The sequence below is a fragment of the Anoplopoma fimbria genome, chromosome 4 (assembly GCF_027596085.1).
Source record: "Anoplopoma fimbria isolate UVic2021 breed Golden Eagle Sablefish chromosome 4, Afim_UVic_2022, whole genome shotgun sequence".
Taxonomy (NCBI): domain Eukaryota; kingdom Metazoa; phylum Chordata; class Actinopteri; order Perciformes; family Anoplopomatidae; genus Anoplopoma; species Anoplopoma fimbria.
In genome coordinates, this window is record NC_072452.1 from 9,532,216 (window position 1) to 9,555,647 (window position 23,432).

The window sequence follows — 23,432 nt, forward strand, 5'->3', positions numbered from 1 at the left end:
TTTGTGTTTTTAATGGAGGAAATAAGCATTGGGTCCTGTTAAGTGGAAAGCACGAGCAGACACGACCTCTCAGAGTCAGGTAGGACACTTCTCAAGGTCTCCTTTGGAGAAATGGGCTATTTTGAGAAGGTGATTTTCCACCGCTACACTAGAAATTATCAATCAATTTTTGTCAACTTGGGTAAGTCTCCAAACTCCTCGTTCCTCCTCCCTTGAGGCAAGATGTTGATATCGGGCAGCTTCTGGTGTGACAGAAGTCCTGGTTGCTTGGCAACAGGTACAAGTTTAGAGTCCGGTGTGACTGTGACGACCAGGGTGAGAGAACAGCCTGACAAGCCTGTACTGCACGCACACACACCCACACACACACACACACACACACACACACACACACACACACACACACTCACACTCACACTCACACGCACACACCCACACAGCTGTACCACAGTAGGATGTGTGCGCCTCACATGATTCTTGTAGGAAGTGGGATTAGAGGGAGCCATCAGTAAACTCCTCAGGGCAGTGCTGACATTAAACAGCACAAGTGTTTGAGAGATCGATGTGGGTACCTTGGAGCAGCTATAATTCTGGACAACCACGTGTCCTTCATAGCTGCACAGACCCACATATATGACACATTCATCATCAAAGGCGGGGGGGGGGGGGGGGCACAGAGTGATGTGGAGAGCTGCGAGGAGGCCTTGAAAAACTTCACAGGGTTTCCAAAGATGGAGCCTCTCGCTGCTGCAGGGGTCTGTGACACCCAGCACGACAGATTTGTTTCATAGACAAATAAATGCTGACTATTACGGCTCATAACCACATGGCAAATGGTCCATCATCATTAAATGTTGGCACAGCAACGTTGCATTGGTAATGTGATGCTCCCATAAACTGCAGTTTATGGGGCACGGCGTGTTCTTTTATACTGACAAAATGCAATTCATGTCATCTTATCAAAGTTAGGCAGCCAACTCCGCGACGTCACAGTGTCTACAGACACAAATAACATGTAGATCACACAGTCGGTGGGTTCACATGCATTTCAATAAAAAGGTTACTCAGGGAAACCAGTGTAACGCAGGTAATCAGAGATTCTGCCGCAGGTCAGTAATCACATTTCTCGCCAATCCCCGAGACTCTGCCCCTTTTCTCTTTCTTTTGATTGTGTGTCTGTAAGGAGCAGACAGTGAAGTGAGAGGGCGGGCAGAGAGGAGCTTTCCCTCACAGTGCAAATATTTCTGAATTTGAATGTTCAGCAGTAAAAACAGACTCCAGAGTTTAGACTTACTTCTGTTACTTTCTGTTAATTTCAGGTTCAGTCAGACTTTGGATTGTTTCATTTAAAATACAGGGACACATTACAACGTGTTGTCTTGAACATGCACACATATAAAAGGACGATTAGAAACCTGGTACCTGGGGAAACCAGATCTCCCAAACCCCTGATAACTGAAACCAGGTTTCTATTTAACATAATGTTTATGAAAACAGATTACTGGAGAAGCAGGAAAGTAATAAAGCAATTATTTCACTCTCCTGTATGGCACAGCTTACTAAGGCTTTACATTTACACTTGGCTTTACATTTGTGGCTAGTAGACTTTTGACTAATTATTTAAGAGTCCCTAGTCAAAAACCCTTTTTCTCCTAGAAAGATTGTTGATATTGGCAACACTTTTCATTTATATCACTCCCCTCAACAACTGTGAGAAACTCTGTTAGAATAACTGTTAATGAAACAACACAAGAGGGAAGATAGTGTTGGTAATTGTTCAAATTTTATCAGTGCGACTCACTGACAATTCCTTTCTTAATGATCCACAAGCGCTCCCTTCTGTGTTCTCTTTCTATTCACAAAACAGGAGCTACAATTAACTCTAATCAATCTGTCATTTGGTATTGTCTACCAGAGCTTGACTTTAAAAATACTGTGGCATTCAAAACGGTGCCTTATACACAAGGTAAAATTCCCAAATGGAAATACAGCCACATTTTACTGTCTTCTGACTTCAGTTCTCTGTGCTACGGAAGCTGTTCTTTGTATTGAAGTTTAAATTACCCACCACGCCTCAGTCATGCGTCATCCACCCAGCAGAACATTTAAAAAATAATTTGTTTGTTAGACAAAAAAAAAGCATGCACACCAATCAAAGCCTCAGTGTGGGTGAATATTTGATCAGAAAACCTCACCTACAAATAAAGTGTCAGATTGAATCGACACTTAGTTAGTTCGCCACATGACAATTCACAATTCATGCCTAGATTTATATTGGAAACTGTGTGTCTGTCTTATTGTGTAGTTCTCAGTTACTGTGTCTATTATGTTCTCTAGGCATGTGTTTGTTATGTTGGGCTCCAAGTCAGAGAGCGCATTTGCATATGTGTGTGCGTTCATGTCATTTGCACGTTTCTCGTTCCCAATCAGCTGTCAGACTGTGAATAGGTGGGTTTGAATTTGCAGATCACTGCTGAATCACACCACATCAGTGTCATGCATGTTTGTGACACTGATGGCGGAGGCGGGCGGGCTGCCTCACAACAGAGAGAAAAACAAACAGGTCTCCAAGGTGATCGCGAAGATTTCTGAGGCTGAAACCAATGTGCTTATTATGAGACTGGCAGGCTAAATAGGCTGGAGGATGAGCCAAGAGCCTGATGGAGCACAGTAATCACTGGCAAATTGCAAACCTTAGTTTCAGATGCAAACACTTTGCATAATGTATCTATGGAGTTGCACATGTCACACAGCCCAAAACAACAGGTGAAAACACCGCTCATCTCAGCTGACAAAATGCCCAGAGAGAGCTCAAGTTAAAGGGGAAATGAATTATTCAGACGGGAAACAGACAGTTAGTGTAGCATGTACCTGTGGCCGGGTCAATGGTCCGCTCAATCAAGTGGTCGTCCTGGTGAACCCACTCGCCGTTGCACTTGAAGTAGATCTGCGTGGCCGGGGTGGAGCGGCAGGTCAGCGTCACCGGCTTGTTCTTCACGATAAACTCGTCCTCCGGCTCCACCAGGAAGTGAGGTAACAGGTCCGTGAAGGCGGCAGGAAGTGTTGCTGTGGCGTGCTCGGAACCTTCAGAGAATTAAAGGAGATAAAAAAAGGATTTTAGAGGGATGCCGAGCAAAAAACGCTTTCAAGTTGTCAGGAATGCAGCAGACGGCAAATATCTTATGCAGAGATTCAGTGTCCTTGGTGAAACGCCACTCATACATATGGATATGAAAGAGGCAGAAAAAGACAGAGACAGATGGATGGACAGAGTGAAAAGGGAGACTGTGGAGGGGAGTTGGCAGTGACGGAGCTTGGCCTTGTGCGTGCTCTTTGCTGGGTCAGGGGGGGTAGCGGAGTCCAGGTCTTCAATTCAGCTCTTAATCACGGCCCTTTAACATCATCGCTGATGGACTGGCGTCCATAAATCCCGTCACACCGACTGGGCCACTTCACACTGTGTTATACGGCTCTTCAACCAGGACTCTAACTCTATCCGCATTAAGCAGGACAGGGCAGGAGGCAGGGAAGGTTAAAGATGACGGACAGCCAGTTAACTCAAAAATCACTTCCTATATACAGTAGAGTCGGATTTATTCCTCCAGAATCATATGACATATAGGAGATGTGGACGACATCTCTTCGGAGCTGAGATACAGGCGCTACCCTTCAGGGGGACAACGCTGTGTTTTACAGCAAACTTTTACGCTCGTTGAAAAATGCTCAACACAAATGCTGAATGACACAACAGAGCCTACAGCGCACACATCCTCCCTCCACATACACGGCTCTTCTCTCTCTAAACATATTAGCTTAGTGCGAGGGATAGCGAGAGGACACAGAACGGAGTGGAAAGAGGAAAATAACCTCTTTACAACGCAGACACTCAGGGGAGACCAGCAAATCCCAAAATAAAACCCCTCTAAAAGGAGTGAAATATTAATTTACTGCCCTGAATCCAATATGGCTGACAGATCAGGCATTAACAACCTTCTCCATCACTCCCTGTGCAGCGTGACCGGACGGGAGTTCACATCTCTCATAATGAAACGGCAACACTCATGCCGACCTTTCTCTCCTCTCATCCTCTCATCCTCTCCTCCTCGGCCGGCCTTTGTTCATCCTTGCAGCTTGCTGATACCCGGGTCCAGCGTAATATCACGTTGGGTCATAAACACCAATCTTTGGATAAAGACATTATCTGCCAGTTCCTCCCCCACTGCACATTATATTAATGTCTCTCTTTCTTCTCCTATTTTTCTTTTACCCCTGTGTGCTGAGTTGCTAATTTATCAAGATGAGATAGTGAAGCATGCCAGTGCTGCTGCCACTGAACCCCATTAATGTTTCGTGTACATGTTTAACTCTTAATGAAAACTAAATGTTCTGTGTCCAATGAACGACATACATCACTTGCTGACATTTTCCCCCCTTTTTTCAATCACATTTTCTTTTTGAAACACATTTGCAGGGAAGAAAATGTCATTAATACGGCGGCTCCCTATTCAGGACCACATTATTTACTATGCCAGTGTGTGTTTCTTGTCTCATGTTGTGGAGGAAAAGGCCACAGTTCATCATGAATGGTGAGTATAATTGCTCTAACGGAGAGCCAAAACTTTGCTAATAAACAGCGTGGGACCAGTAGGTCAGGTTGTTTGAAAGTGTGTTGGTCCTAATGACGGCGGCTTCTTCTAATGGGCCGGCTTCCAGCTTTGTGACCACAGCCATTAGCCGGCCGGGCTGACCCTCTGTACTCCCCGCAGACACAAGACGACGGCTCACTAAAACAGTGGGCGAGTCTCTCCTCACACCTGCCAGGTTAATCATCTCATAGAGGACAGATGATGTTGAAAACACAGAGTGAACCAAAAGCCGCCTGAGACGCCGGGGAGTCGTGAGAACGGCTTGATGAGCTCCTGATGCTGTTAACCCACCGCTGGCTGTTCATTTGCAGGGGTCACATTCATCATGACCTCTCAACTCTTGATGATGTTTGTGTGTGTGTGTGTGTGTGTGTTTGTGTTTGTGTGTGTGTGTCACAAGGGGTTGAGGTTAGTTTTCCATTTAAGTACATTCACTTCAGGTTAATGAGGTTAAACACGTAATTTCTTGAGAGAAGTAAATTGTCATTTTATGGGAGGGCATTCTAGTCACGCACTGCTTTATATCAAACCCTTAATGGAGGGCTGATGCGTACTAAATTGGCTTAGATTATTGTCACGACACAATGTACTTCAAAGTCAACGTGCGCACACACACATGCGCACGCGCGCAGGGAGTATCAGCCACTTAACAGACTTGTAGCGGGTCAATGCACAAATCAAATAGACATACAGCAGCACTATGGGCCCTGCATTACATTCCACTGAATGTGATTGGCCAAAGCCGCCATTAATTGGATCTGAGGCGATTGCCGGATCATTGAGTACACACACAAACATCAACAGGATGCTAAAAGTCTCCCTTGCTGATCATTTGGCCAATCAAGATGATTTAATTGATACATCATGCTGAATGTGTTGCTAGGGCCCAGTAACCATTACATAACTATCAAAACATTACCATAAAAATAAAACCGTTTTTGATTCTTGTGCTTTTTAAAAAGAAAACGCATCAGGTTGTGACCCGATATTTGTCTGCAGCTGCTATTCTCGAGAGAGACGATTCATCATCATTCAACTGACCTAAAACACACGCACACAATCACACGCGTACACACAAACACAACAAGGGTGCACCAGCTGTCAGTGTGCTGAGCCATGATGTCCGGGGCAGATTTCCTGCTGCACACAGACCCCAATGTCTCATGTGTCCAGCTGACCACGTCAAGTCCCAAATCAGGGACGGAGCACATCCACAGGAGGCTGTGCACTCAAAGACACTCAAAATACGTATTAAATAAAAAGAAATAAACCTTTTGAAAAAAAAGTTAAAATCTAAAAATATATATATATATATTCCCGTAACCAATGTTTAAAAAGCATGCAGGATTGTTTTTTCACAAATGTAGCAGCTTTGTAAACATCTTTTGTTACTGTCTATCTTCAATATTTTATAATGATTTTTACTTAAATGTCACTTATTGTATCACTTCCCGGGAGCAGGCACCTTCAATCTTATTTTGAAATGAAATTCTTCATACTTTATGCTCACCTCTGCTCTGCTGGTGTCGGCGTGCCCCGGACTGTCGACTTGTGTTATCACATTTGTAAAATAAGCATTTCTTTTTTTATTTCACTCCTTGCTATCTACTTGGAGAACAGAATTGCTGAAAGCACCACAGTATGAGGATGTCATCAGGCAGAAAAATCCATAGCTGGGGAGACTATAACCCTCTTTTGTGTTTTGTGTTCCTCCCTCATGGCACCAACACATCGTGCCCTTTGGAGCCAATTACAATTTTTTTTTTTTTTTTTTTTTTTTTTTTTACAACGTCATGTCCCCGAAGAAAAGCATCATTGAGCAATCACTGGGCATAATTTACATCACAGTGATGAACAGCAGCTATAACAAGTGTTTTATGACACCATCAGCACCTTACAATGTCCTCTGAAATGAATTCAATTAAAATCACTATCCAGATTATTAAACCATTTCATGTTTTGATGCCATTAACAACAACGCCGAGATCAAATCCGTCACAACCACTCTGTTGGTCCATGTTTTTCTTCGGAGTGCTTGGGTTCACTGAAGTGGCTTTTCTGGATGCTTTTATACCATTAAGTACTTTAATTTGATAATGACTCTAAATATAATGCATGTATATATGGTTCTGGGAAAAAGAGCGCTGTCTATGTACGGGTACTTTCAATAAGCCTCAGACAACATTAACATCGGCAGTGATCACAAACAGGGAGAGAAGGGAAACAAAAAAGCTCCATCCACCTTCATATATAATCTGGAGCACGGCTGACTGATGTATGTTTGTCCCTGGATGATAAATATTTACTCCTCCACATGTCTGCGATTCAGAATACATTTTTCAATGAGACAACCATGCATCAACAAGCACTCCTTCAACCACACACACACACACACACACACACACACACACACACACACACACACACACACACACACACACACACACACACACACACACACACACACACACACACACACACACACACACACACACACACACACACACACACACACACACACACACACACACACACACACAGCTTAAAAAGGATGTACGCAAAATATAGACCGCAAGCATTCAAAAAAAAGGCAAACCGCTGCTCACAAACAGCTTAGTCTTTCTACCGATCAATGGGAGACGCAGAATTACGCATGCAAACAAAAAAGCAGGTTTACACAGAAATGCTCAAACAACCAACCAATTCAGATACCATCCAATATCCCTGGTTATTAGGGTTGGACTGGAAAACCATCAATCGCTGGCAGTGAAACAAATATGTAGGAGAGAAGGCACCCATGGCAACCTAAACTTCATCACATCATGTTTGCGTCGGTGTTGAAGGATGAAGGGAGACTTAAGAGAAGAAAAAAAAATCAGGGATGAAGAACGGACGGAGAGGTGGGGGCTGAGAAGACGGGACCGAATGAGTACATGCCACGCATGACGTTATTACAATCTTCTCCTACTTAAATGAATAATAAATTGGCTGCTAAGCATCCATATTAATGCAGGGCTGTACATCTGTGTGCATATATTAATTCAGGATACTAACAACACGTTACCTACTCCGTTCCCCAGTGAGATTATTTCCATGAGAGGTGCGTCTCTGAAGCTGGGGTCACATCATCAACTTTGAGAATTGCCATCAAAAGCCGGCAACATAAATCATCTCTACTCGAACAGGCAGCACTTTGAATGATTAAATGCTGGGGTTTTTTGAGTGATGTTGTTCAACAAAAAAAAAAAAGTTAGAGCTGTTAGTTGTGTAAATACGGTGCATAGCAACACCATTAATGAGCCTCACACCTTTGAACAGGAGTTTACACATCTGCTGATTCCGGTTTGTTGAATTTTATTTATTCTTTTATTTTTTCCCTGTCATCTATTTGAAGCGACGCCTCAGCGGGGGGGTCCAGGCAGGGAAGAAACTTTGTGCCGTGCACCTTTGCCACCAGCGCCAACACTCCCCGACACCTTCGCTTGCCTTTCAAGGCGAGACGCCGTCTTTAAAAGGCACATTTGCCTTGAAACCTTTGAGATCATTTTAAGCTCCTGTCAACGCAAAAGAGCTGACATCTTGAGAACTGTGCTTAAGTGACAGAGGCTGCCGGTGTGTGAGTACATCGGTCTGTGCAAATGTGCGTGTTTGTCCAAATGTGTGGGAATAGATGTGATGTTTAACGAGATCAGCAGCTGGGAGCCTGAATTTGTGTACATAACAGCAAAAACCAGACACGTTTATCTTTTTTCAATGCGAATCTTTATAGGGTCGGACCCGTGATTCAGAAACCACGTTTCTATTCTTAGGAGCATCATTACCACTGTGTGGACTAAGAGTCTCCAGATTGGCAGAGAGATTCGTATTCATCAGTCAAGTGCCACAGCTGATCCTTTGTCGACTTCCACTTCCAGATGTTCCACAAGCCAGTTTCTTGGCTAAATCCGCCTCTCGTACAATCAGTTTTTCTAAAGCAGTGGTTTAATCGCTGGCTGTGACTCTGTGTCCTGCACTGCATAATTCAGTGACTACACTAGCTTGGGTATTTGTTCAAGTTGCATATATGCTGTCCTCTTTCATCACACGTTTTAGGCCATTCCAAATTAAGTACGAGAGCATTTAGCCGCTTGATCATGGCCTTATATTAAACAACCTCAAGAGAGGAGAAGCTTAGTTTAAACTGAAAAATGCAGAATTCAAAACCAAAGCATGACAAGGATCAAGCTGCATTTACAGTTAGAAATGTGCTCCTCTTTGGCCGTTTGTCTCTAAATAATCTCTTATTCAAAACAGTGAAATGACAGAGGACAAATCATTAAGACACTTCCATAACCATCTCTTAGTTTAGCTATTTCATGTCTGGTAACCTCAGTGTACCAGGTCACTTCAATCAAGCTAAATATTCAGCTGAAAAACAAACAAAAAGCAAAGCTCCCTCGGCAGAAGTCCTCATAAATGAATGAAGAGGCTACAGAATCTTTTGAGCATTTCACAGAGCACAGTAAAGCCAAGCAGAAATGAAAAACACTAAGATCGATTTAGCTCATTTTGGAGGTAGATGCAAATTGCCTTGCTGTGGCAAAACTGGGGATGTAAATGCCTCAGATTCTTCAAAGCTTCACCTGTGTATTGGTTCAGTGCATGTTTTTCCAAAAGGAGTCACAGAGATTTAAACACACTTTGACTTAATAACTTCACACCATCCTCAAAAGGAAGTGAAAGCAACCTGAGCTGCCAGGAGGGACAGACGTAGTCGCACTCTTTGCCATCCAGGACACGCTCACGCTCTTGGATTTGTCGTCCCCTTGCACTTAGCCGGAAACAAGGTTATCCCGAAGCAAGTTGATTACAGATCTCAACGCAGGCATGGGAAGAAACACAAACGCAGAGAGAGAGAGAGAGAGGAAAAGGAGGAATTCTTAAATCTTTGAAATGGATGTCAGGAAATAATAGGCGGATGGAGGAAGGAAAGACAAGAGACAATTTAGATTACCAAGTTAATCCTTTAATTACCGGATACGCCTAGAGCTAAAATGAGGTTTCACACACTGCATTTTACAACGATTTGAACTGCAGAAAAGCGATGCAGCCTGCCACAATGATCAAGAGCAAAAAACCTTAAAATAATGGAATGTCACTATCCCTGGTATATATTGTTTACGAGGCTGGAAAAAAAACCCCGGAACAAAACACTACAAATTGCAATTGTTACTTGGAGAGCTTTGCATTTAGATAAAAACATGTTCTCTTTCAGCTGGCCTCGCAGCGCACAATATGCCAAGTGATTACACAGAAAATATACCAGTTTAGAGAGCGTCCAAAAAAAAAAAAAAAGGTTCAATTCGGCAGAAGTTTTTCAGTCCGTTCCAAAGGCTTTTTGACACAAACCGATGTAAACGTGAGGCCTCAGGCAACACTTGTCAATCTGCCTATTCCTTCCTCCTTCTCCTCATCCTCTCATAATTTACCCTCCTCATGGTGAAGATCCGGGACGGAAAGAAATGGGGGATGACTCAAACTCTAATTAGTGTGACGGAGCATGGAGCCTCCTCAGCATCAGACAGAGAATTAGAACACAACACGAAAATATGATCCATAACAAGGCTGAGATAAAGCATCACCTGTTCAACCTTAATTACGCTAACAGTATGCCCGCACCAACTTTCCAATTTAACAAACCATCAGCACTTACTGTAGCGGCATCAGTGGGCTCACTAACAGTGTGGTGTAAAGATCGGGTAAACACATGCTCAAGTGCAGAGTGGAGATCTCACCGGTTGAGAATTTTAAGACACAGTTGCATTAATTACATTTTTTTTAAACAGCAGCTAACCAGTGCTCCTTTTCAATGCCTTATGCTTTCCTTCACCTGGGAGGCTATGGTTGTTAACATACCAGTTAGCTCCACTGAACTTATTTGCATATTGAGATTAATTAAGATAATGAATAGATACCAGGTTTTAAAAGTCATTATTCAGAAAACCGATCCAGCTAAAAAAATGTGTTCAAGCCATGAAAACACAAATAGAAAATGTTATTTGTCTTTCATTTCCAGCATCTTCTATATTCCAGACACTAACATCAAATGCCAACTCCATCCTGTACAATCCATAAATGTGACGTGAATAATGAATGCTGAAACCTTTACAAACACAGACATGTGGCAGCAGCATTATCAAAAGACATAAGTGTGCATCACAATGTCACACGTTCACAAGTGGCAAAGACTCGGATCCAGAGGCCCCGGACGTGAAAGAGAAATATAACAGGGAATTAAATAGATAAGTGTGGACCTGACAAGAAATAAAAGACAGAGCTGGTTATCTGATATGACTTTCTCCGAGAAGCAAACCAAAGCACATCTGAACTCCACGTGTGTTTAGGGTATCAGTCGAAGGCAGAAGCAGCGGGGGAAACTCATTTCAGCCCGAACAGATTTCTGATTATTCTCCTCCATCTTTTTTTTTTTTTTTTTTTTTTTTTTTTCAGCTCCTTCCAGTCCTCCAGACATCACGACCAAAAGCAAAGACACAATTTACGTCTGTAATTTAGCCAATTTAAGGGAGTGAAATTACATTTGAAGCACTAACTTTTTAATAAAATGAAGCGTTGAGTATTTGACAGCAGCCACATGTAACATTCACACCAGCTAATGCAAAAAAAATAAAATAACACAACACACTGATCCGGATAATGTCCCAGTGACGGCAGCTGGTTCAACAGCTTAGCCTCCTCACTTGAGGATGACTCATGTTACTTGGCCTTTTAGCTGTGCATTGGTAATCACTCCTCTAATATGTACATGACTTCTCACCTAGTCATATACATTAAGAGTGATGAAAATTAAATCACACCCTAAGAACATACTGTACAACCTGGTCCATGATGAGGGGACAATAACCATAATCACGCTGATCAATGTGCAGCCACTGAAGACGCCAGTGAGGTAAAAAAAGAAGAAAATTTAACAAAAGTTTTCCTTTTTAAATGGTAACCAGATAAGAAGAAAACCACCTGCTCCCCAAGCGATCCAAATAAAAATAACCCCGTCCCTAAAATGGAGCTGATGTTGCTACTTGTTTTTCTCCCAGACAGTCCAATTTATTTTGCTTTAACAACATTGAGGCTGGTATAAAAGAGGCAAGAGGAAGAGATGGAGCCACACTTGAGCACAGTGCTTGTTCTGCCTTAACCCTGCAGATCAGATGTAATGTAACAGGCTTTAGGCTACTTCACCCTCCGACTGCTGATGCCTACACAATGTAATTCCCCACACCTGTGACAGACAACTACTAACACTTTGAAAATAACTGTTTTATTTCACATCATCAATTTCATTTTAAAAGATGCTTGAAAAGGCTCCGAGATGAATAGCACGTCGGTGGGTTTATATAATTTAATGCAGACAATCTAAATGGAAATTAGTTAAATTAGGGTCAATGAGAAATGTAACTGTGATTAGAAGGAGGAGCAAAGGAATTGATTTAGTCAGTCACAGATGCACTGTTTATGTCCCAATGCTGGAAGAAGTATTTAAAGGATAAGCCTGGCATTATTCTATCATATTGTTATTGTTAACAATTCCAAAAAAAGACAAAACCAACATATTGTAGCATGAAAGGTTTATGACTTCCTCTCCTCTTTGTGGAGAAGCCATGTAAATCTTTACATACGGGTCGCAAACATAAAGTTTGAAACATAAAACAGCTTAATAATACTAAAAAAGGCTAGGCACTGTAGTTTCAGGCCAACGTTATTTAAACAGGAACACATAGTGTTTTTGTTGGGGACTATTTTCAGCTGCAAATGAATACAAATCTGGTGCGCTTGAGAGTATTTATGGCTCCAGAACAGTGTATGTGGGATTGACTAAATGCACTAGTGTTCATATTCATGATAATGAGAGAACATTTCACACAGTGTCACAGTGAGACTATTTTAAATTATTTTTGGACTACAATGGAAGTCCTTAGGGCAGAGGGTCTTTAGGATCAATTTATTGTTGGCTTTAGTTTCTATTCTTTTCAAACGATTTAACAAAATGACCATTATGAAATATAACCAGCAAAACCACAATACTTCATCAAAGGTAAACATACAATTTATGTCAAAAAAAAACAAAAAAAACATTCTGAACATTGGTGTTTTTTATGTCGAGTTATATAAACATGTAAGAAGCACTTTAATATTGAACCAGGTCCAGGTGGTTGTCAGGCCAACTACCTCACACTCTGACAATGCATCATATTTCGTGTTTTAAATATGCTGATGGAAAAATCTAAATATGCAAAGTGAGAAGTGATTCTCTTAACCGGAGTGAATGAAATAGAGTAAAGTCTGAAACAATGGAATGGAAATACTCTGTAGATCAAAACCACACAAGTACTTGAGCAATATACTTAGTTACTTTGCTCCTCTTTGTGTGTCTGAGGTAGATAAGGAGCACACAGGGATCCTCCTCCTGGGCTGTTACAGCGACTGATGATCATCTGACAGATGATGTGATGAGGTGGGACAGCGCCGCTACGTTGCTAATAACACCTCACCGCAAATAAGGGCTGAAGACATGCACCATCTGATAACAAGGGAGCCGCTTTCATTGTACAGGAGGTGCTGCGAATATTAATATTCATCTCTCTTCTCATTTTCTACTCTGCACTCTTATCTAATTTAATTTGATATTTCTTCAGAATCCCATTCTCAAAACATATACAAAGTGAGGAGTGGACATGTAAAATGGTAATTTCGATATTTGATGATATTTTTAGACATTGACCCAAGCTGAAGATGTTTAACACCTATTTTTTCAGTTTTGTAGTAAACTCAAATGACATTTACAAACTCGTCATAATGAGCTTGTGCAGTGGATGTTTTTTTTAACACTTAATCATTTACTGTGCAGCATGCTTAAAAAGGCAGGATGTAACATTTCCAGGCTTTATTTAGAAATAGACAGACTACTATTAGACCAGTGTAAATCAGATGACTATGATGCCGCCCACAGTAAAATGTGCTCTAAAGGCTGTGCCTTTCTGCTACAGTCCATAAAAATCTGCCTGAAAAAAAAAAAAAATCACCATAATTGATGTTTCACTGGACAAAAAGCAGCTCAGTACTTACACATTTGTTGTAAATGTTTTCACGTCACTGTCAGTACAACAAAGTCATCAGTGCAGCAATAACACAGAGTCCAAGCTGCATCGGAGTCATCCGACACCGAGGGAAATGTAATTCATTAACACAATGGTCAGCTTCTTCTCCCCCCCCCTCACTCATACTTGTAGTAGGGTTGCAGCCTTAATATGCACAATACATAAAATCTCTTCAAGCCGTCCTTGAGATCCTCCCATTGAGACTCGCAGCGCCTTTCAGTCTGTTATCCGTGTGTTTAATGAATACTAAAAACACATTATGAGGACATATTCAGAATGTTTGCTTTGTTATTATAGTGTGTTGAGCACAGTGGACCTTTCTCCTGAGTTCCCTCAACAATGGCAACAATAGCTGGTCTGAGATCCCCCCCCCCCCCCTTTCCTCCCTTCCCAAATCCATAAAGAGCCTTCATATCATGGCCAAGCACTATATTACGGAGACAGAAATGGCTTTCACATCCAACCCAATAATGTGCATGAACAATAGCAAAGCATTAGGTGACTGGCAATAAATATCTGAAAAGAGGCACTTTGCTCCAAGAAAATTTACCAAAAGAATTCAAGCTGAGTCTAGTGGAGACATCAAATCAGGGCTGACGACCACAGCATATAAGAACATGAAGAATAGGGGAAAGTGCTTTAAGGCCAAAAGAGATCATTACCTAAATTAATAAAAACACTTTTTATAAATTCAGCATGTAACCTTGTTCTTTCTCGTATGGCGCTATAGAAACGAGAGTCCTTGTGACTAACTGCAATTAGGGCTATTCTTGTTTGACTGTAAAACTACCAGGGAAATGGGAGTCTCAAACTATGGACTCACTCTGAGAGCATTTGAATGTCATTTGTATAATGGAGAGGTACTCAAGGTATTTTTGGAGGAATTGCTTTGAAATGCAAGGCAGGTGACGACTCTGACAGGGTGTGTACAAAGGAACCACCGGTTGAATTTGGTTTGAATGCCCATTCAGAATTTGAAAAGAGGAAATGTTAGTCCAATTAAATTCAGCATGACGGCCTTATTTCACTCTAAGATAATCTGTCTAAATAATGGGCCACTTCCTCCTATAAAGCAGGACATGGTATGGCTTCCAGGTAACCGCCCGCCCACAATTCAGAGAAATTGTGAGCAGCCCACTGGCACTCTGTCAGTGGCGCAGTAGTGAGAGAGGATTTAAGACTGTGAGGAAACCAGAACAGACAAAACATAATTATGAGGCAGCATTCATGAATAGTTTTGCTTTTAATATGTTCCAAAATCTAAATTCTGCAAGTAGAGCTGCCCGCTTGACTTTAAATTATTCGTCATAAAGCCTCCAGTCAAATTTTTAATTTCTCATCAAAGCATCAAGTAGCCCTATGTGTGAGCATATTAAATGACGGTCGAACAATTTGTGAAATACTCTTAACCTTGTCCTGTTGTACAGTTAGATAAAAAGATAAGGTTTCATTTTGTCCTTCTGCATCTGCTTAAAGAACAGGCTGTATGTGTGTAGCTTAGCTTAGCTCAATGACTGGAAGTAGGGGGAAACTGCTAGCCTCTGCTAGTAATGAAATATGCCTTCAAGAAATCCTCAAAACTATCCTATTTACATACATCTTATTGGTTACAAAACTAAAGAATAGATTCATATTTTTCCAGTTCAATTCATCACGGTCCTATATGGGAGTTATAACATAACAAAAACACAAGAACAGACATAGCAGACATCGAACAGAATATAAAACCCACAAATAAATAAATATAAAGTAACAATAATAAATTGTTAATAACAAACAGAAGACCTCTTGGCTACAGTTCTGCATTAAACTTCAGTGCGTGCAAGTTAATTGAAAGAGTGCAAATGAAGTGATTTTATTGTGCACACTAAAAATAAATGTTCGGATCTATTACACCTGGCACTGAAGAGTCTGCACACTAACTCTGCACAAAGAGAAGCATTACAAACTCAGGTCTGTGGATGGTAAGTGGAGTTTGTCTTTTACAAGAAATCGTTACGTGGAATGCTGCTCACTAATCATCCCAGCAGTGAACAGCATTCTATTTTTGAAGAAATGTAATCAGCATTATGTGGTTAATGCAGGTGAGACAGCTTGAAACAAAAATGTGCCTTATATGTTCGAGTGCTGGTTGCGAAAACGTTGGGGTAAAAAGAAGATTTAATACACTGTAGATCAGTGGTTCTCAAATGGGGGTACGTGTACCCCTGGGGGTACGTGAAGGCACTCCAGGGGGTACGTGAGATTTTTAAAAAATATATTTAAAATTAGCATCCATTCAAAAATCCTTTAAAAAGAGTTATTTAATAAATATTCAAAAAATATAAGTGTAAGTTCATAAACTGAATTCAATGCAACGATGCAATCTTCAGTGTTGACAGTTTAATAAATCAGACACTGATGGCAGAGCGCTGTGTATTACATCTTTTTTCAACCAAAAATTCTTTGCGCTGGTTAGGGGAAAGGAGAAGTGGTAAACAACAAAGTGCAAAATAAAGATATTTCAGCCAGAATTATGTTTCACAGACAGAACTGTCGTGTTATTTTCTAAGATCCCTCGGACAAATGACAGAATTGTTGAAGCACTTGTCACCGTGTCTCAGTAGATAAAAGCTGATTATATTCACTGCTCTCAGATTTTTAGGATAAGATACTTTTTTTTCTCTCTTCAAATTAATGATGAAACCTCACCGATGAAGAATTACTGTGGTATCATCTATTTAACATTTGCTGCTTCAGTTATGTAATTAAATCCACATTTGTCATAAACGTACTGTGGTTATTATCCTGTCTGAGCTGCATGAATTGAGATCCAGGGTAAATGGCAAGAGTGTTAGATCTACGACGCCATTAAAGCAGTGCAAGTATGCAAACCATTGTTATTATCATCATCATTATTGAACTGCTAATGTTGAAGATACTAGTAGTGGAAAAATAAATCATGTCAAAAGAACTGTTTAAAGTCACTTCTGTAAAATTGAAATTGAAATAATGTATTAACAAGTTTGATGTTTTCCTGAACAAATTACAAGTCAGTGAGACTTGTAATTATGGAGCTTTCAAAAACACACAAGACTCTCCATACAACGCTTACAACTAAATTCCTCTTTGTTTCATTTTGATGAGATTATAGCCTGTCACTGTATCTAATGATATACAAGATTATCAGCAAAAAGAGGATGTTAAATGCTGACATGAGACTAATAAGTATATAAGTGACGTAAAGGCTCGGGTAATGAAACGGTTATATGTCCACATTGCAACATACGATATATCTGTAACATGGAGACTGGTCATATTACAGATGCAGTGACACAGCTGACACTGAGGCTCAGCAACAGTGGCTGGTCCCTGCAGTTATTAGAGCGAAGTGCTGCCGGTCGAGGTTATGAATGTTGGTCATTGTGTAAAACAGCCCTTTTCTTTTTTTTTTTGTTGTTGTGAAGGATCAGAGATCTGATGTCCGGTGGCAACCCGACCCCCCCTCCCAATAACCCTCCAGTGGAAAGACAGATTGCCTATTTTTCCATCACCTGTGCCGGGGCCCGGCCCATGACACCTGCTAGACGGGCACAGTTTAGTGCTCCCCCTGTCAGCTAACGTATGGGTCTATTGATGTGCTGTGACTGGGCCGGGCTGATCCTACCCAACACGCATTAGGGCCAGCTGTTGTGCCTCATCTGTCTCTGTGTGTAGCCCCCATAGCCACAAACAGACAGTGCTGCTCCAACCATAACGCCCCATCTACTTCCACCCGGCGTCCCGCTGCTCACAATACCATCACTTCCTGGCCTCTGACTAAATGACCGTGGAAGTGCCGGCTTTAATTGAGTCCAAGAATGTGGCTGATGGGGGAAAAAAGTTGATTCACTGCAAGCTTGGTAATTTCAGTCTTGATTAGACCCGTCTGAGGAAGCTAATTCTAAGATTCAAGACTCAGTGAGGCTTAATAGAATGGTCTGCACCATCGCAGTCAGAGGAGTTAACAACGCGACGTAAACACTACAAATTGTGTGCTGCCGCGTCTGACACTGATGATTAAGGTTAAAGAATTCAATAATGATTATGGTAAGTGCATGAAAACAAACAACAGACCTTGACAAATACACGTGAACACCAATCCAGACTCATCAAGTAATCAGTTGAAAAGAACATACAAAAAAACAAAACCGTTTCATTTCCCACCAAACAAGTCTTGTGGATTTCACTGGATTCATTATGAGATCATTTGAGCCAACAATACAGGGACTCTGGGAGACTCTACCTACCCTGTTGAGAAAGATGAGGGAGACGCCCTTTTCAAAGTTTGAGCCCATGAACCCCTGAAAGGTCTGTTCATGCCCCTGCCGGCATGAATAATCACCCCCAGCTCCCCTGTAATGTGCTGCGGATGATGTATTGGGCCACATTTATTACTGCTCCGCTCCCACCTGGCTAGGAGCAGCAAGTCCTCCATTAAAGAAAAAAAAACCTAGGCCTGCAACAAGATTTCTGCACAGCCAAAGACTTTGGCAAGGCTTAGATCCGCTGTTAAAACCGCATGACCTATTTGGGGAAAATCGGCGGTCATGACCAGCTCCCGTTTTTGCTTTAAACACATTATGCCTTTAGAATTCCCTTTAGTTCAGTGCAGTGATTCTATTCAACAGTTCGGGGGCCACTTTCACTGCTAATCCATGTCTGTAAGATTTCTGTCATCTCAGCGGGGAAGGGAAGCAACAGGCCAATCAAGACACGCGCTGGCTTACGCTTGTACACATGTGCAGGACGTTGTTACCATTGGAGATTAGTCCTGTCCTGCTGGATAACACATTCTTATTTGAATGGTAATATGGGATTTAAAATTGCCATCACTTCTCAGTGGTTTTACAGGATTACAGCACCATTACATGGCATCCTTTAGCTGTCAAATTAATTGTACAAATTTGCCCTTTAGACAAACATGTCAGACTACTGACTTAAACGCAATACCAATGGTGTCTGACGTCAGGGTCAAGCTGACGTGTCATGAGAGGGAGTTGTGAGGCATTTTTTAAAATACAATGTTCAGTTAGGAAAAATAAGATATAAAATGATTCTGAACAGAATAGTATAGCTGTCTGAGGTCTAACCAGCAAAAGAGGAAGTTTTATTTTTTGCGGTGCCTTTGGATACCGACTGTTATAAATTCATTATAATGACGTTATGTGATATGATGTGTCAAAAATTCGAACATTCAGTGAATAGTAATGTGATTACTTTTCTACTGGGATGAATAATTTCAAGCAAAACAGCGCGCCACTGCAGGAAACGGTGTTTGGCAGGCTTACAGCGGCGTTTACATGGCCCACCTTCTCCTACAGCCTCTGAAGGTTGCTGCTTTTTCTAGCCGTTGCTCTCCCTCCGTTCATTTCTCCCCCTCTGACGCTATAAGCTGCAAGTCTTGAAAAAGCAGTCGTGGAGTTGATAAAGGTCAACATTGTTAAGTCCCCGTATGTATGTGGGAAAAGCCTTTATTATTACACCACCTCATTCTGGTGCGGAGAGCCTCAGCCTCCCGGTATTCTGAAACTAATGTGAGCAGAAAGGGAAAATGTTTCCAATGATTGCACCTGCAGAGCCAGCGAGCAAATATGTGCGCACGTATGGTGTTTGTTCATCCATGTACGTGCAGCATGTGTCTGAGAACGCCTGTGTGCCAAGAGGTCGCAACATGAATCAATTTAAATCCATCTTCTACACAGAAATTACTTATTTGTCCAATTCATTACAGTGTTCCATTCTATTGTGAAAGCCCCGCGAAATCACACGCCTCTTGATTGAAATCATTGCCAGTGGGAGAACCTAGCCAAGACCCTCAGAGGAGCTGCTATTCTGAAAGTGAGTGAATCATTGATTTTCAGCCGGAAATCATCAAGGCGAATCTATGGGTAAATGAGAGAGTGGAGATGGCAAATGGTCTGGTTCAGCAGGATATTCAGTTATCACTTTATTCTTTTATAGACAGGCCACGGTGTCCAGCTATTTTCGAGCTTGTGGTTAAGTGAAGACCAGTCACTCTCAGAGGGAGCTTGTTCCTGCGCTTTGCTAAAGTGCAAATGGAAAGCACCCTCGAGTGAGCAAAATTGTGCGAGAAAGAGATTGAAAGAAATTGTAATTTTGCCAAAAATAAGAACGAGACAAGAAAGCAATAACATTCCCAAACTAACACAGAAATCCTATTGTGGGTTCTACGCCAAAGGGTTGCTCTATGAAAATGAGCTGCTTTGATGTTTGATTAAAAAATATATTCCTTCTCTGGATCCTTGTACGAATTGTTTGAAAATTAATAATGGTTGAATTAGAAGATTTAATAAAAGGGCTAACAGCGCAAAGCCAGTTTAATAAAAAGTATACAACACTGTACGTACTTTGCCTGATTTCCAGAGCAACAGATTTGACATCTTCATCGGGAAAAAAAAGAAGCTGTTATAGAAAGAGCATTCTCCATGTTGCAGTAACAATTATTCAAATCCGATGACTTGTTTGTCCGATGCAGTTTGGTGAAGAGAAAATATATATTTTCACATGACAACGTATACCTACTCTGAAATTACGGGTGCTTTTCAAATAGCAAAATCATTTTGTGTCAGATGTCAAATTACAAACATTAGTGAGGGCGATGCGTTAAGCTGTGACAGATGCCGCAGACCTGAGAATAAGGCGTCTGGCCGTGGTGCTGCTGACAGCCAGAGACAGAGATTAAGGCAGAAAAATCTCCTTGTTCTGTGTGTGGATGCCCTTGGTATGGAAATGTTTTCCGAGGCTGAGGATGATAACAGGCCCATTCTCTGCTTCTGCTTTCTCACTTGGTCTGTTTTCATCTATCTATGTAAAGCATGGTGAGGAGAAAAAAAAGGTCAACTTAGAGCTTGAAAGTAGAAGAAGTTTTTTTTAAATTTATTTATTTATTATTATTATTTTTTTAGACAACACATGAAAAATGCAGACAGCAGGGCTGTCCGGCCTTTGATGATTATGTTTGAAATTCAGCAGATATCTGAAAAAATTAACTCGATAGAAGCTCTGTTTGTGCAGACTTCACAACCATCAGTAATGGCTCCAGCTCCAACGCATAATATGTCAGGACTGCCAGTGTATTTGAGGCTGCTTTACAAGTTGATATAAAAACATATTAAGCCCAACGTTTCAGATGAGTCGTGACTCATTTCATCCATTCCTCTGTCTGTGTCAGCCTTAAACATTTTCAGATTAAACAACTGATTGACGTGGCTGCCCCGCGGCTACTTGTTAGGGAGCTGTGATGGACCAGTGCCAGAAACCTGACGGGCGGAAGCAAAGAAAATATTTAGTTCAAACGTCCCAAATGCAGGAGTGCGTCGGTAAATAAAGCACTCAGCTGTCTGGAGGTACATTTTCATGTGAGAGAAGCCGTCAGCAGGACAAAGAGCCGGGTGCTGCATGGCACTGTGGTTTATCCCCTGCCTGGTATGAACAATAAAAAGGCTGGCACCGCGTTACGGGGTGTGTGTGTGGGTGTGTGTACACAATCTGAGTGCATGCGAGACTGAATCTCCCGCGCAGCTTAAGTGAAAGTGATAAGCAGAAGAAACAGCGTGCTGCTTCTCACAGGCCGCTTCCAACGTTGGCTGGGAATTCATTGCTCTTTCTGGCTGTCAAGCAGGAAGAGAAGGAGGAAAGTGTATTTAAAGGATTTTCACAGTCCTTAATGCTATTTATTACATCTCGCCAGCTGCAGCGAGGAGTGGCTACATGTAATTGCGGCCATAGATCTTTTGGCCCGAAGACAACCAATCAAGATGGATTCCTTCTTCCCTTGCTGGGATTGACTGTGAGTGAATCCTGGTGACTTAGAGATGGGACATTATTTAACATGGACCCAGAGTGACATTAAGGAGCATTAGGGTTCCGGGGTTGTTAAAGCACTTGTCACACTCTAAAGGCATCCATCTGCACAACGCTGGCTTCAATCAATAGATAAGTAATCGGCTGCAATGAGAGCCAGCATGCGGTATTACTCACCGACTCTGTCCTGAAACAGCCCCACCGCCCAGCGAGCGGCGGAGCAGAGAGCATGCAGCTCCATCATGAAGGAACTTATCTCTCAGCCGAGCACGACGGTATCGACAGCCCAGAACTAAGAGCACCTTTGTATTGGTACCATCACTCAGAGGAATTGTGCTTTCATGTTGCAATCTTTTTCCTGCCGCAAAGTCAATGCGCCAAAATAAATGTGCAACAACTTGCCTTCACTATACTTCACGCCAACCCCTTCCTGCGACGCGGTCCAGGGCGAGAACATAATTTAAATGATGAGCGGGTTTGTGTGAAAAAAGGAAAACAAGTAGCGCAGCAGTCCTCCTGAGCGGCTTCACCAGATGTGGTTTAGTTACAGCACGGCGTGTGTGACATCGCCTCTTTGCCATTTCCTACGAGGAGCTGTGAAACATTGCACAGGAAATGATGAGGATTGCGGATGGCGTGGATAAAGCGGCTGCGTGGGAAGCAGGTCGGGAACAAACCGGAATCAGCGAACTTGCAATTTGAGATCCGTCGTTTTAAATTATCTTCTAAGTATAAGTTCCTAGTTCCACCAGCATGTTCTCATCAAGCACAAAGCCTGCTGGATCTCTGTATTGTAATTGCCCAGCATGATTACTGATTCTAACACCAGTCTGACAAATACGGCAAATCATGTGCAAAATAATGATATTCATTTTCCATGATACAAATTTAGCTTGTCATGTTTGCTCCGTTAAAACCTTAAGCAGAACCGGGCTAAACTAATCAATGAAGGCCTATTTATAAACATGTTCAAATGAGACTTATTATTCCTGCACAGAAACTAAAAGTAGGACAAAAGTAATTCCTTTCCTCTTTTGGGTAACCTATAAAAAAGGTCAGTATGTGTGGGAGATGAGTTTCTGACTAACTCAATTGCACCTACTTTATGCTTGTACTTGGGATCCCGTAATACTTCATACTCACTAATGATCCATATAGGAGCTACAAATGATTTGATGTTTGTTTTAGCAAAAAAAACATAAGAGCTAACAAGCTCCTAGGCACAATGTAGCTTATTAAGAACAATGACTGTATAGTGTCAGAGAAAAATATAATTAGTTCTTCCAAAGTTCAAAAGACAGACTCCTCTGCTCCACTTTGACTGTACATTAAAACCATGTATCATTAAAACATAAGGCCCAGAACTTTGATCTCGACTTTTAGAGAGAACACCACTGAAACAAAACAATTCCCCCCCCACTGTTACTAGAGTGTAAGAATGCACTTCAGCTGACATATCATTGATTATTTTACGACTGGAATAAATCTGTGCTCATATGTAGCTTGTGCACCAACCCTCTTACTTTTGTGGAAAATCTGATCAACCGAAACACGTCGAACATTAACGTCTCCGAAGATAGACGACTGCAAAGAAAGTAAGTATGTAAGTGTTAGGCAACAGCAGCAGCACTAAAGCAAGAACACGCCTCCGTATTGACAAAACGATGGATATGCCCACCACCGTCTGACATAGGTGGTGCCTCCAGGCTGCACTGCTTTCCGTGCGGCTTCAGCCGTGGGGGAAAATTGAATCTTATCGAGAGTAAATGGCCTCAGCTTTGTGGGAAAA

The 23,432-nt window shown here is 41.7% G+C and overlaps 1 protein-coding gene across 1 annotated transcript in view; it reads right to left on the bottom strand.

Annotated features, from left to right (window-relative positions):
* unc5a (unc-5 netrin receptor A) overlaps positions 1 to 23,432 on the bottom strand; it is a 136,055-nt gene that overhangs the window by 70,771 nt on the left and 41,852 nt on the right. The window contains exon 2 of the mRNA XM_054597691.1: positions 2,872 to 3,084. Within this exon, the coding sequence (XP_054453666.1) occupies positions 2,872 to 3,084 (213 nt within the window). The remainder of the gene's footprint in view (positions 1 to 2,871; positions 3,085 to 23,432) is intronic.